Consider the following 20,266-nt stretch of genomic DNA (forward strand, 5'->3'; position numbering starts at 1 on the left):
CTCATAACTAAAGCTTCATCATATTGCACACATTATACTAGGCTTCTGCAGTTTTCAGTAAACCATTGTCAGATAACACCCCTCGTTTTTCCTTCAGTATTTTCCACCATTCCTCCGGCTGCAATCTACCCCCTGGAGGAATGGTGATGCTACAAATCTTCGCAAATTTTTTTTTTCTTTCTTAACATAATTCCTCCCTCTCTCTGGCTTAACCAATTTCTGCCCCATTATTTTCTGTCTTGATGACTGGGATATTTATGTGTCTGCTCAGGATTTTAGACGGGTCACGAGGTTGCCTTGGATTCTGAAAGGGTCTGGCAATTCCTCTATTCGTCACCTGGTATCGGTTCAGACTATATCCCAATCTCAAGTTAACGAGGACAAAACAGATAGTACAACAGAGAGAGGTTTTGTCTACAATGCTCAACTGCCACCTGGGTAGCCCCTGATGCGTCTTCCTAAAACGTAGACTCAGTCACGGTTCTGCCCGTCCAAGACGGCCACAGAATAGGGGTCGGGTAGTGCATGACCACTCACTTCCCTCAACAAGATATTTAACAGACAGATAAGTACAGCAGTTAATGTTCAACAATGAGATCCTCCAATTTTCACTTCCCTCTGTTTCTTCTAAATCTCCCACTTGTTCAGAACACCTTATCAGTTCCTGTCCACTCTTTCTACATTCACTTTCTATAGACCCAATTGACCTTCCAACCTCCTTCAAAAATGCTGAACATCAATCCACAAACACAATTATAACATGACATTTGTATGATTTGTAATAGATGTGTATGCTTGAATTATAACAACCACACAGCCACGCTACCTGCGTCCCTGACGCCCCCTTCTGGGTGACGTGCTATACCACACCATCACCTTTACCAAAGAAGTTTATCCACGTCCCTGACGCCCCCTTCTGGGTGAAATGCTACACCACACTAACACCTTTACCAAAGGAGTTTATCCACGTCCCTGACGCCCCCCTTCTGGGTGAAATGCTACACCGCACAAACACCTTTACCAAAGGAGTTTGTCCACGTCCCTGAATCCTCCTTCTGGGTGAAGTGCTACACCGCACTAACACCTTTACCAAAGAAGTTTATCCACGTCAGCTGGGACCCAGCTGTGTGTCAATCTCTTTCAACATCATACATCATTTATCACAGACCCATACAAGACAATCACAGACTCATACAACACAACAACACAGACTCGTACAATACAACAACACAATGTTCTTACAGGCTGCAGATAATCGGAATACAGGTTCATATAATGGACCTCGGGCAAGTATTACCTGTCTTTTGGCGACCTTCGGCAGCCGACACGGACACAGAGACGGACCCACACGGGAACGGGATATACTAGCAAGATATGAATGTGATATCTTACCGTATTTTCAGAGTGGATCAGTCTCTGTCCCTCCCGTGGTGATTCCTCCTCAGTGGCCTCTTGGACGGCTGTTCCTCCGGTTCGCAACCCGAGAGCCGCACGTTGAGCTGCCAAGCTATTTTGGATCCCAGACAATTGTCTGGCCGAGTTATCTGCACCTGGTCTAATTCAAATGTCCATGCATGTTTAGAAGGAGTACGCTGACACACACTGTTCAGTGAAAAAGCTTCCTTTATTGCTCTGGGCATATAGCCCCTTTATAGTAAGAGATGACTCATTGTTTGCAAAGCATCATCTCAGGTGTATTCTGTGCTGTCAAGCAGAGATTGGAGGACCGTTATCTAAGGGGTCCTGGCCAGTTTCATCCAGGTTTTCTGCTGATGGCTTGTGGACTCCTGGACTCACTCCGATGGGAGGGGGGGTCTCTAGGTGAAGCATTTTGAGTAAGGAGATTCAGCATATATCTTGACATAATAGAAATAGTAATTTAATCAAAGTATTAAACAATCCATAACAGGATGAAATACCGGATGTTGTGCGAGAAGGTTTGGCTATAATGGCAGAGTTGGAAAGGACTCCTACTGCCATCTTTATGATCTCGATAAATCAAGATCTTCTGGGACCCACTGAGGCTGCCAGAATCACCTCCTTTCATTCCTGCTTAATCCTGCGGAGAAGGCGCAGAAGTAGCAGAACTGGAGGAAATGCATAGATCAGTGAAAACTGATCCCATGGGAAGACGTCTGTTCCTCCTGCTAGCGGATCCCTTGTTCGACACAAAGTTGTTGAATCTGGACGCAAATAGGTCCATGTCCGGAATACCCCATCTCTGACATATCGCTAGGAAGATATCACTGTGAAGAGATTCTCCCAGAAATAATTGTTGGCGACTCAAGTAGTCTGCCTGCCAATTCTCTATTCCTGACATGAAAATTGCCGATAGGCAAGGAATGTTGTGTTCTGCCCAAGCTAGAACATTATTCACCTCTTTTTTGGGCTGCACGACCTCTCGTGCCCCCCTGGTGATTGATGTAAGCCACCGCCGTGGCCTTGTCAAACTGAATCCTGACAGGACAGGGCCGTAGTCAGACCGCCCAAGATTCTAGGGCCAGGCGTAATGTCCAAATCTTCCAAAAAGTTGATAGGCAAGGTCCTCTAACCTGGACCATCTCGCCTGGACAGAATCTTCTTCCAGGGCCACTCCCCAGCCTAGAAGGCTGGCATCTGTTAACAACGTCCAGGATACAGGTAGAAAAGATTTTCCCTTTTGCTGGATAACAACCATCAATTTAGGCTCTGACTTGCATTAGGAGCCAAGCATATTGGAAACAAACAAGGCCTGAATCTTTTTATTCCAGACCGACAGAATGGTGTTTTGAAGAAGTTTTTGAGTAAAAACTGCACGTAAGGGACGGCCTCGAAGGAAGCCACAATTTCCCCTAACAATGTCATGCACAGCCAAATGAAAGGATTTTTCTGTTTTGATAAGTTGAATTAGTCCTACAATGGAACGGATTCTTGTCTGGGGTAAGAATACCTTCTTCTGTATGGTATCTATAACCAGCCCCAAGTACTGTAATCTCCTTGATGGTTTTAAGGAGGATCTTCCTAGGTTGAGTATCCAACCCAGACATTTCAGGTAGTTACCGCTGTGATAAGACTCTGGTTTAGACCAGAGGCTGATTGATCTATTAAAAGTAGATCTTCTGAATAGGCTAGGACAGTTATGCCTTGAGCCCTTAATCTGCCTAAAGGAGGTGCCAGAATCTTTCAGAACACAGTGGTACTGTGGCTAAACCGAATGGCAGGTCCACAACTGAAATTATATTTATATTTCAAAAAGCAGAAATTTCTGGTGAGCAGGAAAATTTGGCACATGGAGATATGCATTTTTGATATAGATTAAAGCCAAAAAAACAAAACAAAACTCCCCTCCTTGCAGGATGGAGACAACCAATTGGATTGTGAAAGGATCAGATGTTTAAGTGCCGATTCAGATCTTCGAGATCTAGAATGGGTCTTACCTCTCAGTTTGGTTCTGGAACCATAAAAGGTTTGAGCCAAACCCTGTGCCCCGTTTCTAAGGGAACCTCTGATATCATGACTGGGATAGTAGATAATCCAGAGGCCAGAAAGACTTTTCTCTGGATCCTTGGGAACATTTTCCCTTAGAAAAAACGAGACGGAAACTCTCGGTACTCTAGTCGTAACCTAGAGAAAAAAAACTGCAGAAATCTGTCTTGACATTGTTCCTGCCAGATCTTGGCTACGGCGATTACACCCATGATTCGGACCGCTCAGATATGGAGTCAAAGAAAGCGGGTGCAATAAGGCATGGAAAGCGAAGACACCAGCTGATATCCATCAGTACTTAGAAAGCAATCCTGCCCCTTGTCCGGGCAAATATCAGCTGGTTAAGTATCAACTGATGGCCTATAAAAAGGTCTAGTTATCAAGATGTCAAGAACATAATTTCAACATAAACCTGCCACAACCAGGTGATCCTCAAGATTTGACAGAGGAGTGAAAAAAAAAAATCGGAAGGGTTGTCCAAGAGCCAAGGACCTAGTGTAGAGAGCTTCAGAAAGACCAGGAATTAGCAGGTACAATTGTTTCAAACAAAATAAGCAATGCACCCAACCGCCATAGCCTGTATACACCCTCACCACACAAAACTACATTGTTGAAGAAAACACATGTTGAAGCTTGTTTAAATGTTGTGCAGCAAACTGTAGACAAGACTGAAATACTGGGAGAATTATAGTCTGATTATACAAGACCAAAATTTAACTCTTTGGGTGCCATAATACACACCATGTTTGGAAGTCAAATGGCACTGCACATCACCCCAAAAACACCCCCATACCAACAATGAAGTTTGGCAGTGGGAACATAGTATGGGGCTGTTTTTCAGCATATGGTACTGGAAAACATCACTTCATTGAAGAAAGGATGAATTGAAAAATCTACCAAAGGACATTGATAAAAAATCTGTTGCTATCTGCCAGGATGATCAAAATGAAAACGAGGGTGGACATTGTAGCAAGACAATGATAATCAAACAAAAAGCCAAGGAAACTCAACTGGTTTTAAAGAAAGAAAAAGCTGCTAGAACGGCCCAGCTAATCACCTGGCTTGAATCCAATAGAAAATCTATGTAAAGAACTAAGATCAGCATTCATAGAAGAGGCCCACAGAACTGCCAAGATTTCAAGACTGTGTGAAAGAATGGGCCAAAATCACACTTGCTTGGGACTAGTTTCTCCATACAGGAGCCTGCACCTTGAAGGTATCATTGCCAACAAAGGATTTTGTACAAAGTATTAAATATATTTCAGTTAGCAAGTTTAATACTTTTTCCCTGTGTCAATTTTATTACACAACTTCATTTCTGAACTTGTTTTGGTTTCATTGTAGGTATGGCTTGCATAGGTTGTTAGACATGTGGTTAAAATAAAAAAATTTAATTACCTAGAAAAATGTTATTTTACCCAGGAAAAAAAAAGAAGTGAAAATTATATTATATATTCATAAGTTTACATACCCTGGCAGAATTTATGATTTCTTGGCCATTTTTAAGAGAATATGAACACAAACTTTTTATTGATTTATTGTCAATCAACTTTGTTATTTATGATTTAAAAATAGTACAAACTACTCAAAAGTTTACATACCCCAGTTAATACCATGTATTGCCCCCTTTAAAATCAATGACAGCTTGAAGTCTTGTGGATGAGGTTCTTTAACCACTTCAATACCGGGCCATAGTCAAATGACGGCCACAGATGGGATCTCCCATCCTGGGTGGACGTCATATGACGGCCTCTGTATTTCGCTGCTCCTGCGGGCCCCCGATCGTGAATGAGGTGTGTCCCTCGGACACCACATCGACCACCCCCGATACATGTGACCGGCCGTGTCCAATAAAAGCCGGTCACATGTACTGCACCGTTACAGTGCTCGTGCACGCACCTAGGGCGCGTGCAGAGCGGTGATCAGGGATGCGGCTTGTCACCCTGACACAGCCAAACCCCGATCGCAGTAAAGAGCCAATGAAATTGTCTCTTTACAACGTGACCGGCTGTGTCCAATCACAGCCGGTCACAGAATGTAAATAAACCGCGGTAACGAGATGTTACCGGGTTCTCCTTCTCACACACTGATCGTGTGTGAGGAGGAGATTGCGGTAACATCTCGTTACCGCTCAGTGTACACACCAACCACACTGATTCCCCCCCCAATAAAGAGGACCTGTCACCACCCATCAAAGTACCTGTCATCACCCATCACAGCCCATCTGAGTACCCGAGTACCTGCCCCAGCCCATCTGAGTACCCGAGTACATGTCACAGCCCATCTGAGTACCCGAGTACCTGCCCCAGCCCATCTGAGTACCCGCCACAGCCCATCTGAGTACCTGTCATCACCCATCACAGCCCATCTGAGTACCCGAGTACCTGTCAGCCCATCTGAGTACCCGAGTACCTGTCACAGCCCATCTGCGTACCCGAGTACCTGTCACAGCCCATCCGAGTACCCGAGTACCTGTCACAGCCCATCTGAGTACCCGAATACCTGTCACAGCCCATCTGAGTACCCGAGTACCTATCACAGTCCATTTGAGTATCCGAGTACCTGAGCACCTGTCAGCCCATCTAAGTACCCGAGTACCTGTCCCAGCCCATCTGAGTACCCGAGTACCTGTCCCAGCCCATCTGAGTACCCGAGTACCTGTCCCAGCCCACCTGAGTACTTAAGTACCTGTCACCAGCCCGTCGGAGTACCCGAGTACCTGTCACCAGCCCTTCAGAGTACCCGAGTACCTGTCACCAGCCCGTCGGAGTATCCGAGTACCTATTTGCAGCCCATGCCTCATAGAATACACATTGGGGTGTTTGCTTTCCAAAATGGGGTCATTTTGTGGGTAATTCTATTGTCCTGGTGCTCCAGGACCTTCAAAAGTGTGATAGGTAGGAACGAAATGAGATGTGTAATTTATGCTCCTAGAACGCCTGAAGGTACCACTTCCATGTTGGACCTCTGTATATGGCCAGGCTCTGTAAAAGTCTCACACATGTGGTATCGTTATTCTCGGGAGTAGCAGAATGTGTTTTGGGGTGTAATTTTTGCTATATACATGCTATGTGTTAGAAATATCTTATAAATGGACAACTTTGAGTAAAAAAAAAAAAAAAAAAAAATGTAATTTTCTTTCCACGTTTTCTGAAGACTTGTGTAAAAAAATTAACCGCTCAAAAGACTCATAATGCTTCATAGAATATACTTTGGGGTATTTGCTTTCCAAAATGGGGTCATTTCATGGGTAATTCCATTGTCCTGGTGCTCCAGGGCCTTCACAAATGTAATAGGTCATTAGGAAATTAGAGGTGTCATTTATGCTCCTAGAACGCCTGACGGCACTCCCTGCATGTTGGGCCTTTGTATGTTTACACGCTGTGTAAAAGTCTCACACATGTGGTATCGTTATACTCAGGAGTAGCAGAATGTGTTTTGGGGTGTAATTTTTGCTATATACATGCTATGTGTTAGAAATATCTTATAAATGGACAACTTTGTGTAAAAAAAAAAAAAAAATTTGTGGAAAAAAAATTAACTGTTTAAAAGACTCATTATGCCTCATAGAATATACGTTGGGGTGTTTGCTTTCTAAAATGGGGTCATTTTGTGGGTAATTCTACTGTCCTTGTGCTCCAGGGCCTTCACAAATGTAATAGGTCGTTAGGAAATTAGGAGTCATTTATGCTCCCTGCATTTTGGACTTCTCTGTGTGGCCAGCCTGTGTAAAAGTCCCACACATGTGGCATCACCATACTCGGGAAGAGTTGCAGAATGTATTTTGGGGTGTAATTGGAAGTATGCATATGCTGTGTATGAGAAATAACTTGTTATTATGACAATTTTGTAAAAAAAAAAACAAAAAAAAAAACAAAAATAAAAACACATTCTTCTTTTTCCCAAGAATTGTGGGAAAAAATTACAACTTCAAAAAACTCACCATGCCTCTTACTAAATACCTTGGACTGTCTACTTTTCAAAAAGGGGTCATTTGGGGGGTATTTGGACTTTCCTGATATTTCAGAGCCTCAAGAAATGAGATAGGCCGTCAGTGCATCAGGTGTGATCAGATGTGATCAATTTTCAATGATTTGCACCATAGCTTGTAGACTCTATAACTTTCAAAGAGACTAAATAATATCCACTAATTTGGTTTATTTTTACCAAAGAGATGTAGCCGTATAAATTTTGCCCCAAATTTATGAACAAAAATGACTTATTTGCAAAATGTTATCATAGAAACAAAAAGTGTTTTTTTTTCTAAATTTTCGCTTTTTTCACTTATGCCGCAAAAAAATAAAAAACCCTGTGATTAAATACCACCAAAAGAAAGCTCTATTTGTATGAAAAAAAATGATAAAAATTGTTTGGGTACAGTGTTGCATGACTGAGTAACTGGCATTCAAAGTGTGAGAGCGCTGAAAGCTAAAAATTGGTCTGGTAAGGAAGCTGTATAAATGTCCTGGATTGAAGTGGTTAAAAATCCTGAGATATCCCCAGAGTGGCTCAATGATATTGAGGTCAGGAGACTGCCCACTCCAGATCCTTCACTTTATTCTGCCGTAGCCAATGACAGGTCGACTTGGCCTTGTATTTTGGATCATTGTCATGTCCAATATTTCCCATGTGCAGCTTCCTGGCTGATGAATGAAAATGGTTCTCCAGTATTTTTTGATAACATACTGCATTCATCTTGCCATCAATTTTGACCAAATTTCTTGTTCCTTTGTAGCTTACACATCCCCAAAAAAATACGCGATCCACCTCTGTGCTTCACAGTAGGAATGGTATACCTAGCATCATAAGCCTTATGGACTCCTTGCCAAATGTGTGGCGTTTATGGTTGGGGCCAAAAAGCTAAAATTTTGGTCTCATCACTCCAAATGACTGCCAGAAGGTTTGAGGCTTGTCTCTGTGCTGTTTGGCGTATTGTAAGCAGGATACTTTGTGTATTTGCATGCTAATGGATTTCTCCTGGCAACATGACCATGCAGCCCATCTTTCTTCAAGTGCCTCCTTATTATGCATCTTGAAACAGCCACATCACATGGTTTCAGAGAGTCCCGTCTTTCCCCTTAAGTTATTTGGGGGTTTTCTTTGCATCACAAATGATTTCACTGGCAGTTATAGCTGAATTTTTAGTTGGTCTACCCCACTGTGGTTTGGTTTCAACAGAACCCATCATTTTCCACTTCTTGTTTAAACACTACTGACTGGCATTTGCAATTCCTTGGATATCTTTTTAAATCCCTTTCCTGTTTTATACAGTTCAACTACCTTTTCCCACAGATCCTTTGACAATTTTTGTTTTCCCCATGACTCAGAAGCCAGAAACATCAGTGCAGCACTGGATGAAAGATGCAAGGGTCTGTCAGGAGCCCAGAAACTCATTGACCCTATATATATATATATATATATATATATATATATATATATATATATATATATATATATACATATATATATACACACACACAAATTACAAGTAGACCGGTCACAGGTGAGGATGGTTACCTTTAGTAGCCATTCAAGCCCCTTTGTGTCAACCTGTGTGCATGTTATCAGGCCAAAATCACCACAGTATGTAAACTTTTGATCAGGGTCATTTAGTTAGTTTGTCATTGCTATTTAAAAAGAGTAAACACAGTTGATGGTTAATAAATGGCTTCAGCCAAACACTATCAATGAGTGAAAGAAAAAAGGATTTTACGGCGAGTAAAAAAAAAAATATCCTCTCTCTGCAATTCACCGAGCGACACAGCTCGGAGACTACTAGGCATAGTTGTAACACAACACTCAGAGTTTCACCCGGGTTGGGGGGGTCCCTTGGGCTACAACCCTCCACCCTGCCAAGCAGCATCAGTACGTCAAACAGTATAACAAAGATAAAAGGAGGGGCAGGTGCTGTGTTGGTCGGTGAATTACAGAGAAAAGGATTTTACAGTGAGTACAAAAAAATTCCTATTTTCTCTTATATTCACAGACCGACACAGCTCCTCTCTGTAACAAATGGGACATCCCCAAGCAGTGCCAAAATTAGGGGTGGGAAAAACAGCATAGAAACTTCATTTACCATGGCAAGTGGGAACTAGTGAAACTATAAAAAAAAAACAAAAAAAAAAAAAAAAAAAACAGCAGTGCATGGAAAACCACCACAAAAAACCAGGGTATCAACAGGAGTGATCACCCAAGACCGCACCAAACTGCGGAAGTAATGCAACAGTGTATTAACATAACAGTACTGCGTTTTTATCGAAAAACCAGGGAAAAAAAAAAATATATATATATATATATATATATATATACACATACACACTACCGTTCAAAAGTTTGGGGTCACCCAAACAATTTTGTGTTTTCCATGAAAAGTCACACTTATTCACCACCATACGTTGTGAAATGAATAGAAAATAGAGTCAAGACATTGACAAGGTTAGAAATAATGATTTGTATTTCAAATAACATTGTTTTTACATCAAACTTTGCTTTCGTCAAAGAATCCTCCTTTTGCAGCAATTACAGCATTGCACACCTTTGGCATTCTAGCTGTTAATTTATTGAGGTAAGCTGGAGAAATTGCACCCCACGCTTCTAGAAGCAGCTCCCACAAGTTGGATTGGTTGGATGGGCACTTCTGGCGTACCATACGGTCAAGCTGCTCCCACAACAGCTCAATGGGGTTCAGATCTGGTGACTGTGCTGGCCACTCCATTACCGATAGAATACCAGCTGCCTGCTTCTGCTGTAAATAGTTCTTGCACAATTTGGAGGTGTGTTTAGGGTCATTGTCCTGTTGTAGGATGAAATTGTCTCCAATCAAGCGCTGTCCACTGGGTATGGCATGGCGTTGCAAAATGGAGTGATAGCCTTCCTTATTCAGAATCCCTTTTACCCTGTACAAAGCTCCCACCTTACCAGCACCAAAGCAACCCCAGACCATCACATTACCTCCACCATGCTTAACAGATGGCGTCAGGCATTCTTCCAGCATCTTTTCATTTGTTCTGCGTCTCACAAACGTTCTTCTTTGTGATCCAAACACCTCAAACTTGGATTCATCCGTCCACAACACTTTTTTCCAGTCTTCCTCTGTCCAATGTCTGTGTTCTTTTGCTCATCTTAATCTTTTATTGGCCAGTCTCAGATATGGCTTTTTCTTTGCCACTCTGCCCTGAAGCCCAAAATCCCGCAGCCGCCTATTCACTGTAGATGTTGACACTGGTGTTTTGCGGGTACTATTTAATGAAGATGCCAGTTGGGGACCTGTGAGGCGTCTGTTTCTCAAACTAGAGACTCCAATGTGCTTATCTTCTTGCTTAGTTGTGCAACGCGGCCTCCCACTTCTTTTTCTACTCTGGTTAGAGCCTGTTTGTGCTGTCCTCTGAAGGGAGTAGTACACACCGTTGTAGGAAATCTTCAATTTCTTTGCAATTTCTCGCATGGAATAGCCTTCATTTCTAAGAACAAGAATAGACTGTCGAGTTTCAGATGAAAGTTCTCTTTTTCTGGCCATTTTGAGCGTTTAATTGACCCCACAAATGTGATGCTCCAGAAACTCAATCTGCTCACAGGAAGGTCAGTTTTGTAGCTTCTGGAAGGAGCTAGACTGTTTTTAGATGTGTGAACATGATTGCACAAGGGTTTGCTAATCATCAATTAGCCTTCTGAGCCAATGAGCAAACACATTGTACCATTAGAACACTGGAGTGATAGTTGCTGGAAATGGGCCTCTATACACCTATGTAGATATTGCACCAAAAACTAGACATTTGCAGTTAGAATAGTCATTTACCACATTAGCAATGTATAGAGTATATTTGTTTAAAGTTAGGACTAGTTTAAAGTTAGCTTCATTGAAAAGTACAGTGCTTTTCCTTCAAAAATAAGGACATTTCAATGTGACCCCAAACTTTTGAACGGTAGTGTATATATATATATATATATATTGCATATTCAATTGCAACTACACGGTCGCCTGCAAAACTTTGCGGGCAAAACAGGCATCAGCCAATGCACGGATGTCTACATTGTAGAACTTGATAACCGTATGGACAGAAAACCAGGTCGCCGCCTTACACACCTGAGCAACCAACGCTTGGTGTCGGAAGGCCCAAGACGTTCCGATTGCCCTTGTGGAGCCGTGACCGGAAAGGCCCTTTCAAGGCGTAGGCTTGTACTACAATCTGTCTGATCCACCTGGAAATGGTGGCCGACGAGACCGCCATGCCTTTCTTTGGACCAGTCACCAAAACAAACTGTAAGCCTGACTTCCGAAAAAGGAGCCGTGGCAGACAAGTACACCTTCAGAGCCCTAACCATGTCAAGAGCGTGAAGGGCCAGCTCCGGGTGCTTCGGCTTAGGACACAGATGGTAATATAATGTCCTCATTGATAGGAAAAGCCGAGACCACTTTAGGCAGAAAAGACTGTTTGACACAACACCACCTTATCCTTGTGGATAACCAGGACAAGGCCGCCAGTTCCAAAACCCTCCTGGCCGATGTGATGGCCACAAGAAAGACCACTTTCTGGCAAAGAGTCAACAGGGGAATCTCCCTGATATTTTCAAATGGCGGTTTTTGAAGCGCCGACAACACCAGGTTCAAATCCTATGTGGGTAATGGTGGACGCACCGGAGGGACTACATGACGTACCCCCTGAACGAAGGTACTCACTAAAGACTGCGACGTGGGGGAAACAGCTAAGGCTGAAATTTGCTCTTTGATGGTGCTTAATGCCAATCTCTGGTCAACTCCCTGCTGGAGAAACAGTAGGATACTGAATATGGAAAAGAAGCGCAGATGCCATTCTTTCTCCTCACACATGGAGATGTAGACCTTCCAGGTACGAAGGTACATCTTCCGAGAAGAAAATTTCCGTGCTTTCAACAGTCGGAATCACCGAGTCAGTCAGACCCCGGTTCCTCAACGCCTGGCTCTCAATAGCCATGCTGTTAAAATCAGCGATGGTAAAGCAGGATGGAGAATCGGACCTTGAGACAGAAGGTCCTCTCGCAGCAGCAGTTGCCAGGGAGCGTCTGCCACCAGACGCATGAGGACTGCGTACCAGGAACGCGAGGCCAATCTGGGGCAACCAGTATCACTGGGATCCCCTTAGCTTCCACTCTGCGAAGCAGACGTGGTAACAGTTTCAGTGGAGGAAAGGCATAGATCAGCTGGTACTGATCCCACGGAGCCACCAACGCGTCTGACGTGTCGGCCCACGGATCTCTTGTCCTGGACACGAATCTTGGCACCTTCCGATTGATACGGGAGGCCAGCAGATCCACGTCTGGTGTGCCCCACCTCAGGCACAGTAACCTGAACGTCTCCGGATGCAACGCCCATTCCCCTGGGTCCAGCATCTGTCGACTCAAATAGTCCACCTGCCAGTTCACCACTACCGGGATGTAAATGGCCGACAGGGCTGGTAAGTGTCGCTCTGCCCGCCGAAGTATGTGAGTGACCTCCCATGCAAGCTTCTTGTTCCCCCTTGGTGATTTTTTTTTTTTTACGTATGCCACAGCCGTGGCCTTGTCAGACTGGATCCTCATCGGACACTCTTGCAGTCTCATCGATCATGTGTAGAGGCACAGCCTGATTGGCAATCAATCTGCTCGAATTGAGAGCGACTTGGATTCTTCTGTCGACCGGAGGTCCTGAGCCGACTGAAACCCCAACACTCCACCCCAGCCGGATAGACTGGCGTCCGTTGTGATCACCGTCCATTTCAGAGGAAGAACGATTTCCTGGACTGAATCACCGGGGACCGCAACCACCAGATCAGTGAGTCTGACTGGCTCACCTGGATCTGTCGATCCAGGGACAACTGAGATTTGTCCCATTTTGTCCAAATCTCCTACTACAGAACTCTGGTGTAGAACCGGGCATAAGGTACTGCCTCGAAGGAGGCTACCATGAGCCCCAGTACTCGCATGCAAAAGCGGAGCGACGACCACTTGCGGTTCATCAGCAGTTTTACCACGCATCTGAGAGTCTGCAATTTGTCTGAAGGGAGAAAAATTTGCTTCCCTGGAGTCCAGCAGCAAGCCTGGTACTCCAGACACTGGGTCAGCACAATCACCGACTTTCTGAGGTTCAACAGCCACCCAAATTCTTGCAGGGTCTGCATGGTGATCGCCACATCCTCCTCTAATTCTGAGGTGGGAGATGCCCTCAGGAGGAGATAGTCTAGATATCCCACGATCGCGATCCCACATTGTCACAGCAATGCCAAAACTGGAGCAAATATCTTGGGGGGGGGGGGGGGGGCGCTGATGTCAGACCAAAAGGAAGAGCCACAATCTGGTAGTGGGCTTCCCCGACTGCAAAGCGCAGAAACTTTTGATGCCGAAGGCATATGGGTATGTGCAGGTACGCATCCTGGATGTCTAAGGACGCCAGGGAGTCCCCTTGGAGTGCAGCGACTACTGAGCAAACTGATTCCATTCTGAACCTCTGCAATTTTACAGTGATTGAGGGCTTTTAGGTCCAAGATCGGACTTACCCCTTCCTTCTTGGGAACCACAGATTTGAGTAGAATCCCTGGAAGCGTTCTGATCCCGGAACCGGTACAATCACCCCACGATTCAGCAAAACCCTTACCGCCCCCAGCAGGGCCTCCTGGCAAACCGGGGATACGGGTATGCTGGAGGGGAAGAATCTGTTTGCCGGCCAAGAGAGAAACTATCTTGTAGCCTGTGGAAATCAGATCACAGACCTATTGGTCGGATAACCGGGAGGCCCACCGGGCTGCAAACTCCCGAAGGCGACCCCCCCACCCGAGACATGGGTGGGGGCAAACCATGCGGTAGCACTTTTATTTGCAGGCTTGCAGTTCCAGGGACATTTTTGACCGTCCGTGGGCGTTATGTCGGGCTGGGGACGTTTTGTCGAAGCTCAGGCGGACAAAAAAGCAGTTTGTGAGCAGGAAAAATAAAAAAATTTAATAAAAAAAAGGGCCCTTGCCTATGGCATGGCTCCTTAGCCTTCCTGGCCTGTGGGAGTAGGGTACTCTTACCACCGGTGGCATTTTTTAATAATGTCATCTAATGAGGCTCCAAAGAGCCGTTTGCCAAGGAAGGGAAGATCCATCAGGGCTGTTTTGGATACCTGGTCAACAGACCAGCATTTCAGCCAAAATAGGCACCTCAGCTGATACTGAGGCCCTGGATAACAGAGGGAGAGTATCCAGGGCCGCGTCACAGACGTACTTAAGGCCTTGCACTAGTTGGTCTGCTAGTTCCACGCAGACAGGGGAAGCCTTTTGCTCTCCCAATTCACGGTGCAAAAGTTTTTCCCACTCAGTCAGTGTCTGCGACACAAGTGCGGATGTCAGTACTGGTCGCACGGCTGACCCCACAACTGTAAACAAGGAACGAGCCACTGCCTCAGCCTTTGTACGCGGGATCCTTGAATGCAGGAGTCCCCTCAACCGGGATCATGGTTACATTATTTAACCTGGATACTGGGGGGTCCACGACTGGAGGAGTCGACCATTTTTTGAGAAGGCTTTCCTCAAAGGAGTAACGCACCGCCATGTATTTGGGGACCAAAAAGGTCCATTGCGGGCCACCCCATTCCTTGTAAATGAACTTGTGAAAATAAGTCAGATACGGGAAAACTTTAGGTGTACGTGCTGGCTTGCGGGACCCAAAGGGGACCAGTACATCAGCAGAGGGATCCGCTGGCTCCTGGATCTTCAGGGTATCACGCACAGCTGTGAGAAGTGCTCCAACAAGCACTTTGTCACGGCCGGACGGGGACTCATCCTCCCTGTCCGAACGGTCCTGGTCAGCATAGTCTGAAAATACAGAGCAGGAGTCACCAGCCTCAGCAGGACCAGTCTGCGTCAGAGCTCTCCCCAGAGGACGGGGACGGGGGCAGGGGCACCTTTCTTCCCACACACCACCTCCATCTTGGCAATGAATTGAGGACCGCTGACAGGGTGTCCATGGATACTGCGCAGTCCGCAGGTGACCTGCTTGCAATTGCCTGGATTTCAGGGGAAGAAACACCAATTTCTGAAGCAATGCTGACCCTACCCCGTCTGCAACCTGAAGGGGACTTAGGACAGCGACAGTCCCACCCTCCTTGCTGCCGCTGACTGAGGGGCTCTAACCTGCTGGACTCACCACCCTGAGGAGTTCTGTTCTGTTCACAAGTAGTGCCTGTAGACCCCGAGTGCTCCCAGGTGCAGAGGAAATAGAAACAGTTGGTGGCAGTCGTCAGAATGAGCGCTAAACGATCTGAAAAAAGCGCTCAGGCTTCAATAAAACGGCCGCCCAGCATCCAGTAAATACAGGGAAAATGGCTGTGGGAGCACATGCAAGCTGCTGCTGGAGAACACTGAAACCGTGCTCAGGCTTCTAGAAAATGGCCACCAGTGTCCTGAATAGGAGAGCACTGGGAAAATGGCCGCTTAAAGCCCAGAAAGACATGCCCTCGCCCACACCTAGAATGGTCGCCGGCCAGCTTCCATGAGGGATAGAGACAATGTGACAGACAGCACCGAAAACACAGCCAGACCCTCACAGGCACCTTCCGGGAGATTAACACACAGGATCCAGGACACCACCAGCCAGTCAGTTCCCTATCCCAGGTGAGAGTAAAAAAACACGGACCGATGGGCCCGCAGGGTTCCTAGGTCCTTCTTTACTAGGCAAAACAAAACTGATGATGCTGCTTGGCAGGGTGGAGGGTTGTAGCCCAAGGGACCGCCCCCTGGGCGGAACTAAGAGTTCTGAGTTGTGTTACAACTATGCCTAGTATTCTCCTAGTGATAAGGCTAACAACCCATTTGTTAGAGAGGAGCTGTGTTGGTCGGTGAATATAAGAGAAAGTTTGCGTAATTCATATACTCAGAAAAATGGCCAACAAATCAAATTCTGCCAGGGTATGGCAACTTATGAACACAACTGAATTTGAAATATAATAAATTATATATATATATATATATATATATATATATATATATATATATATATATATATATATATATATATATATATATATATATATATATATATATATATATATATATATATATACACACACATACATATATACACACATACACACACACACACAATATTGTCAAAAGTATTGCAAGACCTGCCTTTACACACACACACGAACTTTAATCACTTCCCGACCGGCGCACGATGATGTACATCGGCAGAATGGCACAGGCAGGCAAATTGGTGTACAGGTACATCCATTTGTAATAGCCGCCCTGCCATCGCGTGCCGGTCAGGACCCCCGTGAGTCCGGTCGCAGGTCCTGCAGACTTGATCGCCACGGGGATACCTGCGATCATCTCACTGGGAGGCTGAACGGGGACATGCCGATGTAAACAGCATCTCCCCGTTCAGCCTAGCAACAAGTGACACTGATCTCTGCTCCCTGTGATTGGAGCAGAGATCAGTGCTCACCAACACAGCCCCACCCCCAGTAATACGGCCCTAGGACACTTAACCCCTACACTGCCACCCCTGGTTAACCCCTTCACTGCCAGTGTCATTTACACAGGAATCAGTGCATTTGTATAGCACCGATGGCTGTATAAATGACAATGGTCCCAAAAATGTGTCAAACATGTCCGATGTGTCCGCCATAATGTCGCAGTCACAATACATAAAAAAAATAAAAAAAAAAAAATAAAAAAAATAAAAGCTGATCGCCATTACTAGTAAAAAATAATAAAAATGCCATAAAACGAACCCCTATTTTGGGTTGTAAGCGCTAAAAAAATTTTCGCAAACCAATCGCTTATTGCAATTTTTTTACCATAAATATGTAGAATACGTATCTGCCTAAACTGAGGATAATTTTTTTTTTTATTTATGGGGCATAAATATAGCAAACAGTAAAAAATGTGTTTTTCAAAATTGTCGCTCTATTTTTGTTTATAGCGCAAAAAATAAAAACCGCAGGGGTGATCAAATATCACCAAAAGAAAGCCATTTGTGGGAAAAAAGGAAGTCAATTTTGTTTGGGAGCCACGTCGCACAACCGCACAATTGTCAGTTAAAGCAACGTAGTACCGAAACGCAAAAAGTGATCTGGTCTTAAGCCAGCAAAATGGTCCGGTCTGAAAGTGGTTAATGGCATCTTAGTCTGTATGGTTCAATATGGAGTTGGCCCACCTTTTGCAGCTATAAGGGCTTCTTGCAGAGAAATGACTGCACACCAGTGCAAAAAGCAAGGTCCATTAAGATATGGATGATGTTTGTGCAGGCCAATAAAAGTTCCTCCACCAGAGTCCTGACCTCAACCTGATAGAACACCTTTGGGATGAATTGGAGAAGAGACTGCGAGCCAGGCCTTCTTGTCCAACATCAGTGCCTGACCTCACAAATGTGCTTCTGGAAGAATGGTCAAACTTCCCCATAGAAATAATTAAACCTTGTGGACAACATTCCCAGAAGATTTGAAGCTGTTCTAGCTGCAAAGGGTGGACAAAATCAATACTGAACCCTACAGACTAAGACACCATTAAAGTTCGTGTGTAAAGGCAGGTGTCCCAATACTTTTGACAATATAGTATGTGTACACAGTGTTGTGCTGAGCATGCACTTTAACGGGCTCAGGTTGATAAGGGTTTGCCATCTGTCTGAGTGCAGTGTAATTAGATTTTAGGCTGAGTTCACACTGGTACAACACAGCTGTTGTACAACGGTCATCCTACTTTGCCCTGCAACATAGGTCATACGCATACGTCCATCCGACTTGACTGAACATAAGATTTTAAAACCAGACAGATAGTAATCACCATGTTGGATGTCACAAGTCTGACTGAAGTCTGATGGTTAAGAGAAGGATCCGACTTTAGCCCATTTAATATCAGACTAAAGTCGGATCAAAGTAGTGCAGGAACCTTTTTCAAAGTCAGACAGACTTGTGTCAGACCAGTTAAGACGGCTCTCATAGGGAATCATTAACACACACACACACACACTTGTGCTCCCAAAGTCGGAGTGTATGTCGTACCAGTGTGAACCCAGCCTAAGCTGGATAAGTGCTATTGAAAACACACACAAGTTCTGCAGTACAGATGGGAACAAACTGCTGTCATCACCAATATCTTCATACCCGATGTAATTAAATCTTCTACTACAACTGCAAAGAATACAAGTTTGTTGAATGCATGTTCAAAGAATCTCCAAAAGAAAACTGTTACAACGTTTGCAGCACTGATCATAGTTTATTACGTAAAGCAACATTTTCCTGGTTTATGAGCTCTTAATTCTGAGCATGACCAGGCAGCAGTAAAAAGGCACTTATAATACACAGGATGAACCATTAGAATAAAGCCCATCTGAAATGAGCACCCTAAATAGGCAGTGAGACGAAAAAAAATGCATTTCAAAAAACACTTGACCAGTACATTTAGGTGTGTGCAGATTAACAGTTCATATAGATGGTGCAGTACAGAAAGTTCTCCAGTTACATATTTATATCTTCTAGATATACAAGTATAAAAAAAATACTTGTAAAAACGTGATCCATATTTATGATCAATACATTTGGTCTTTAACTAAACTTCCAAAACAGACAGTGGGTTCTGCCCTCTGGATACTAATCTTAAAAGATAGCAAGAATAAATGCATCCAGTCAGAAAGTGGCAATAAGCAAAACTGTAAAAGGCAGCAAGAGATTCAAAGACTGAAATTCAGAACAGTCAAGATCAAAAAGTGATACAGTGCTTAAAGTCTACAAATCCATTCTGGCTGTCACAATAGAAAGTGCACAGACATATTGCCCAAAACTGTGAAACCGCTGTAACCACAAGCCATGATTGTACGTATATTACAAATCTGATCAAAAGCTATGGCTTTGGTATCTTAAGGAAGACATTGTTTTTCAGTTTAAGGCCCCATTCATTTTTCCCCTAATGACAAGAGAAAAACTCCCCCTTTAACAGGCTTTGAATAACATGGCAATTTGTAAATGACTGAGCAATTCTCCTGTATTACACAAGGGCAAGATGAAATGTGCTGGTGAAATTCTTAGTCAGCAGATTTTGCATCTCCAGAATCCTTCCCATCCAGATCTTCATCAGAAGCTTCATCAACACCTTTCCTTCCAACTCGTCTTGTAACAAATGGTACATCACCACCACCACCACCACGTCTGTGCCAAAAGAGGATAAAAAAAAAAATTAAAATTAAAAAAAATGCATGAATATAAAAACAAAAATGCTTCAACTTAACTGCAATTAATTTTTAAAGTATGAACGGTAAACAGCTTTAATGTCATTTAGTTGAAGACACTGGGCAAGGTACACATTCCAAACCCCCCCCCCCCCCCCCCCCCCCAAAAAATTAAAATCACATCCAGCAAGTTATTCTCACAGCCCCGCCCTTACTCAGTACATCAAACACCATTCAAATATGAAATAAGGCATACAAAGTAAAGTGGGCAATAGATGGTTTGAATCTCAGCTGTTCAGCGGGGACTAGCTGAGATTCAAACCATTTATGGGCAGGCTGAATGTACCCAAGTTGAGCCAACTTGGGTACAACCAGCCTGTTGGTGTTGATGGGGTCATTTCTCCCATGGCACCAATCACATGTAAAATCCAACTGTTTATTGGGAAATCATATGATTTTCTTCAAGAAAATCACTCCATCTATGGACACTGCCTGCCAAACCCAAACATGGGGATAAATCTTGCCGTCCCGACACTTAAATTCATGTCCATTGCCTTTGCGGCTTAAGCAGGAGTGATAAACATGCGGCTGAAAAAACTCATGTAGATGGGATCCAACACTTTTGTATAGACTCCATTTATCTGCA

At 44.2% G+C, this 20,266-nt stretch overlaps 1 protein-coding gene across 1 annotated transcript in view; it reads right to left on the minus strand.

Annotated features, from left to right (window-relative positions):
• Positions 1–18,651: 18,651 nt before the first annotated feature.
• The window catches only part of MYH9 (myosin heavy chain 9), a 157,278-nt gene continuing 155,663 nt past the window's right edge, over positions 18,652–20,266 (minus strand). The window contains exon 41 of the mRNA XM_077452590.1: positions 18,652–19,600. Within this exon, the coding sequence (XP_077308716.1) occupies positions 19,477–19,600 (124 nt within the window). The 3' untranslated portion in view covers positions 18,652–19,476. The remainder of the gene's footprint in view (positions 19,601–20,266) is intronic.

This window comes from Lithobates pipiens, unplaced genomic scaffold, assembly GCF_037356315.1.
Source record: "Lithobates pipiens isolate NorthernLeopardFrog02 unplaced genomic scaffold, aLitPip1_a1.2 Scaffold_23, whole genome shotgun sequence".
Classification (NCBI taxonomy): domain Eukaryota; kingdom Metazoa; phylum Chordata; class Amphibia; order Anura; family Ranidae; genus Lithobates; species Lithobates pipiens.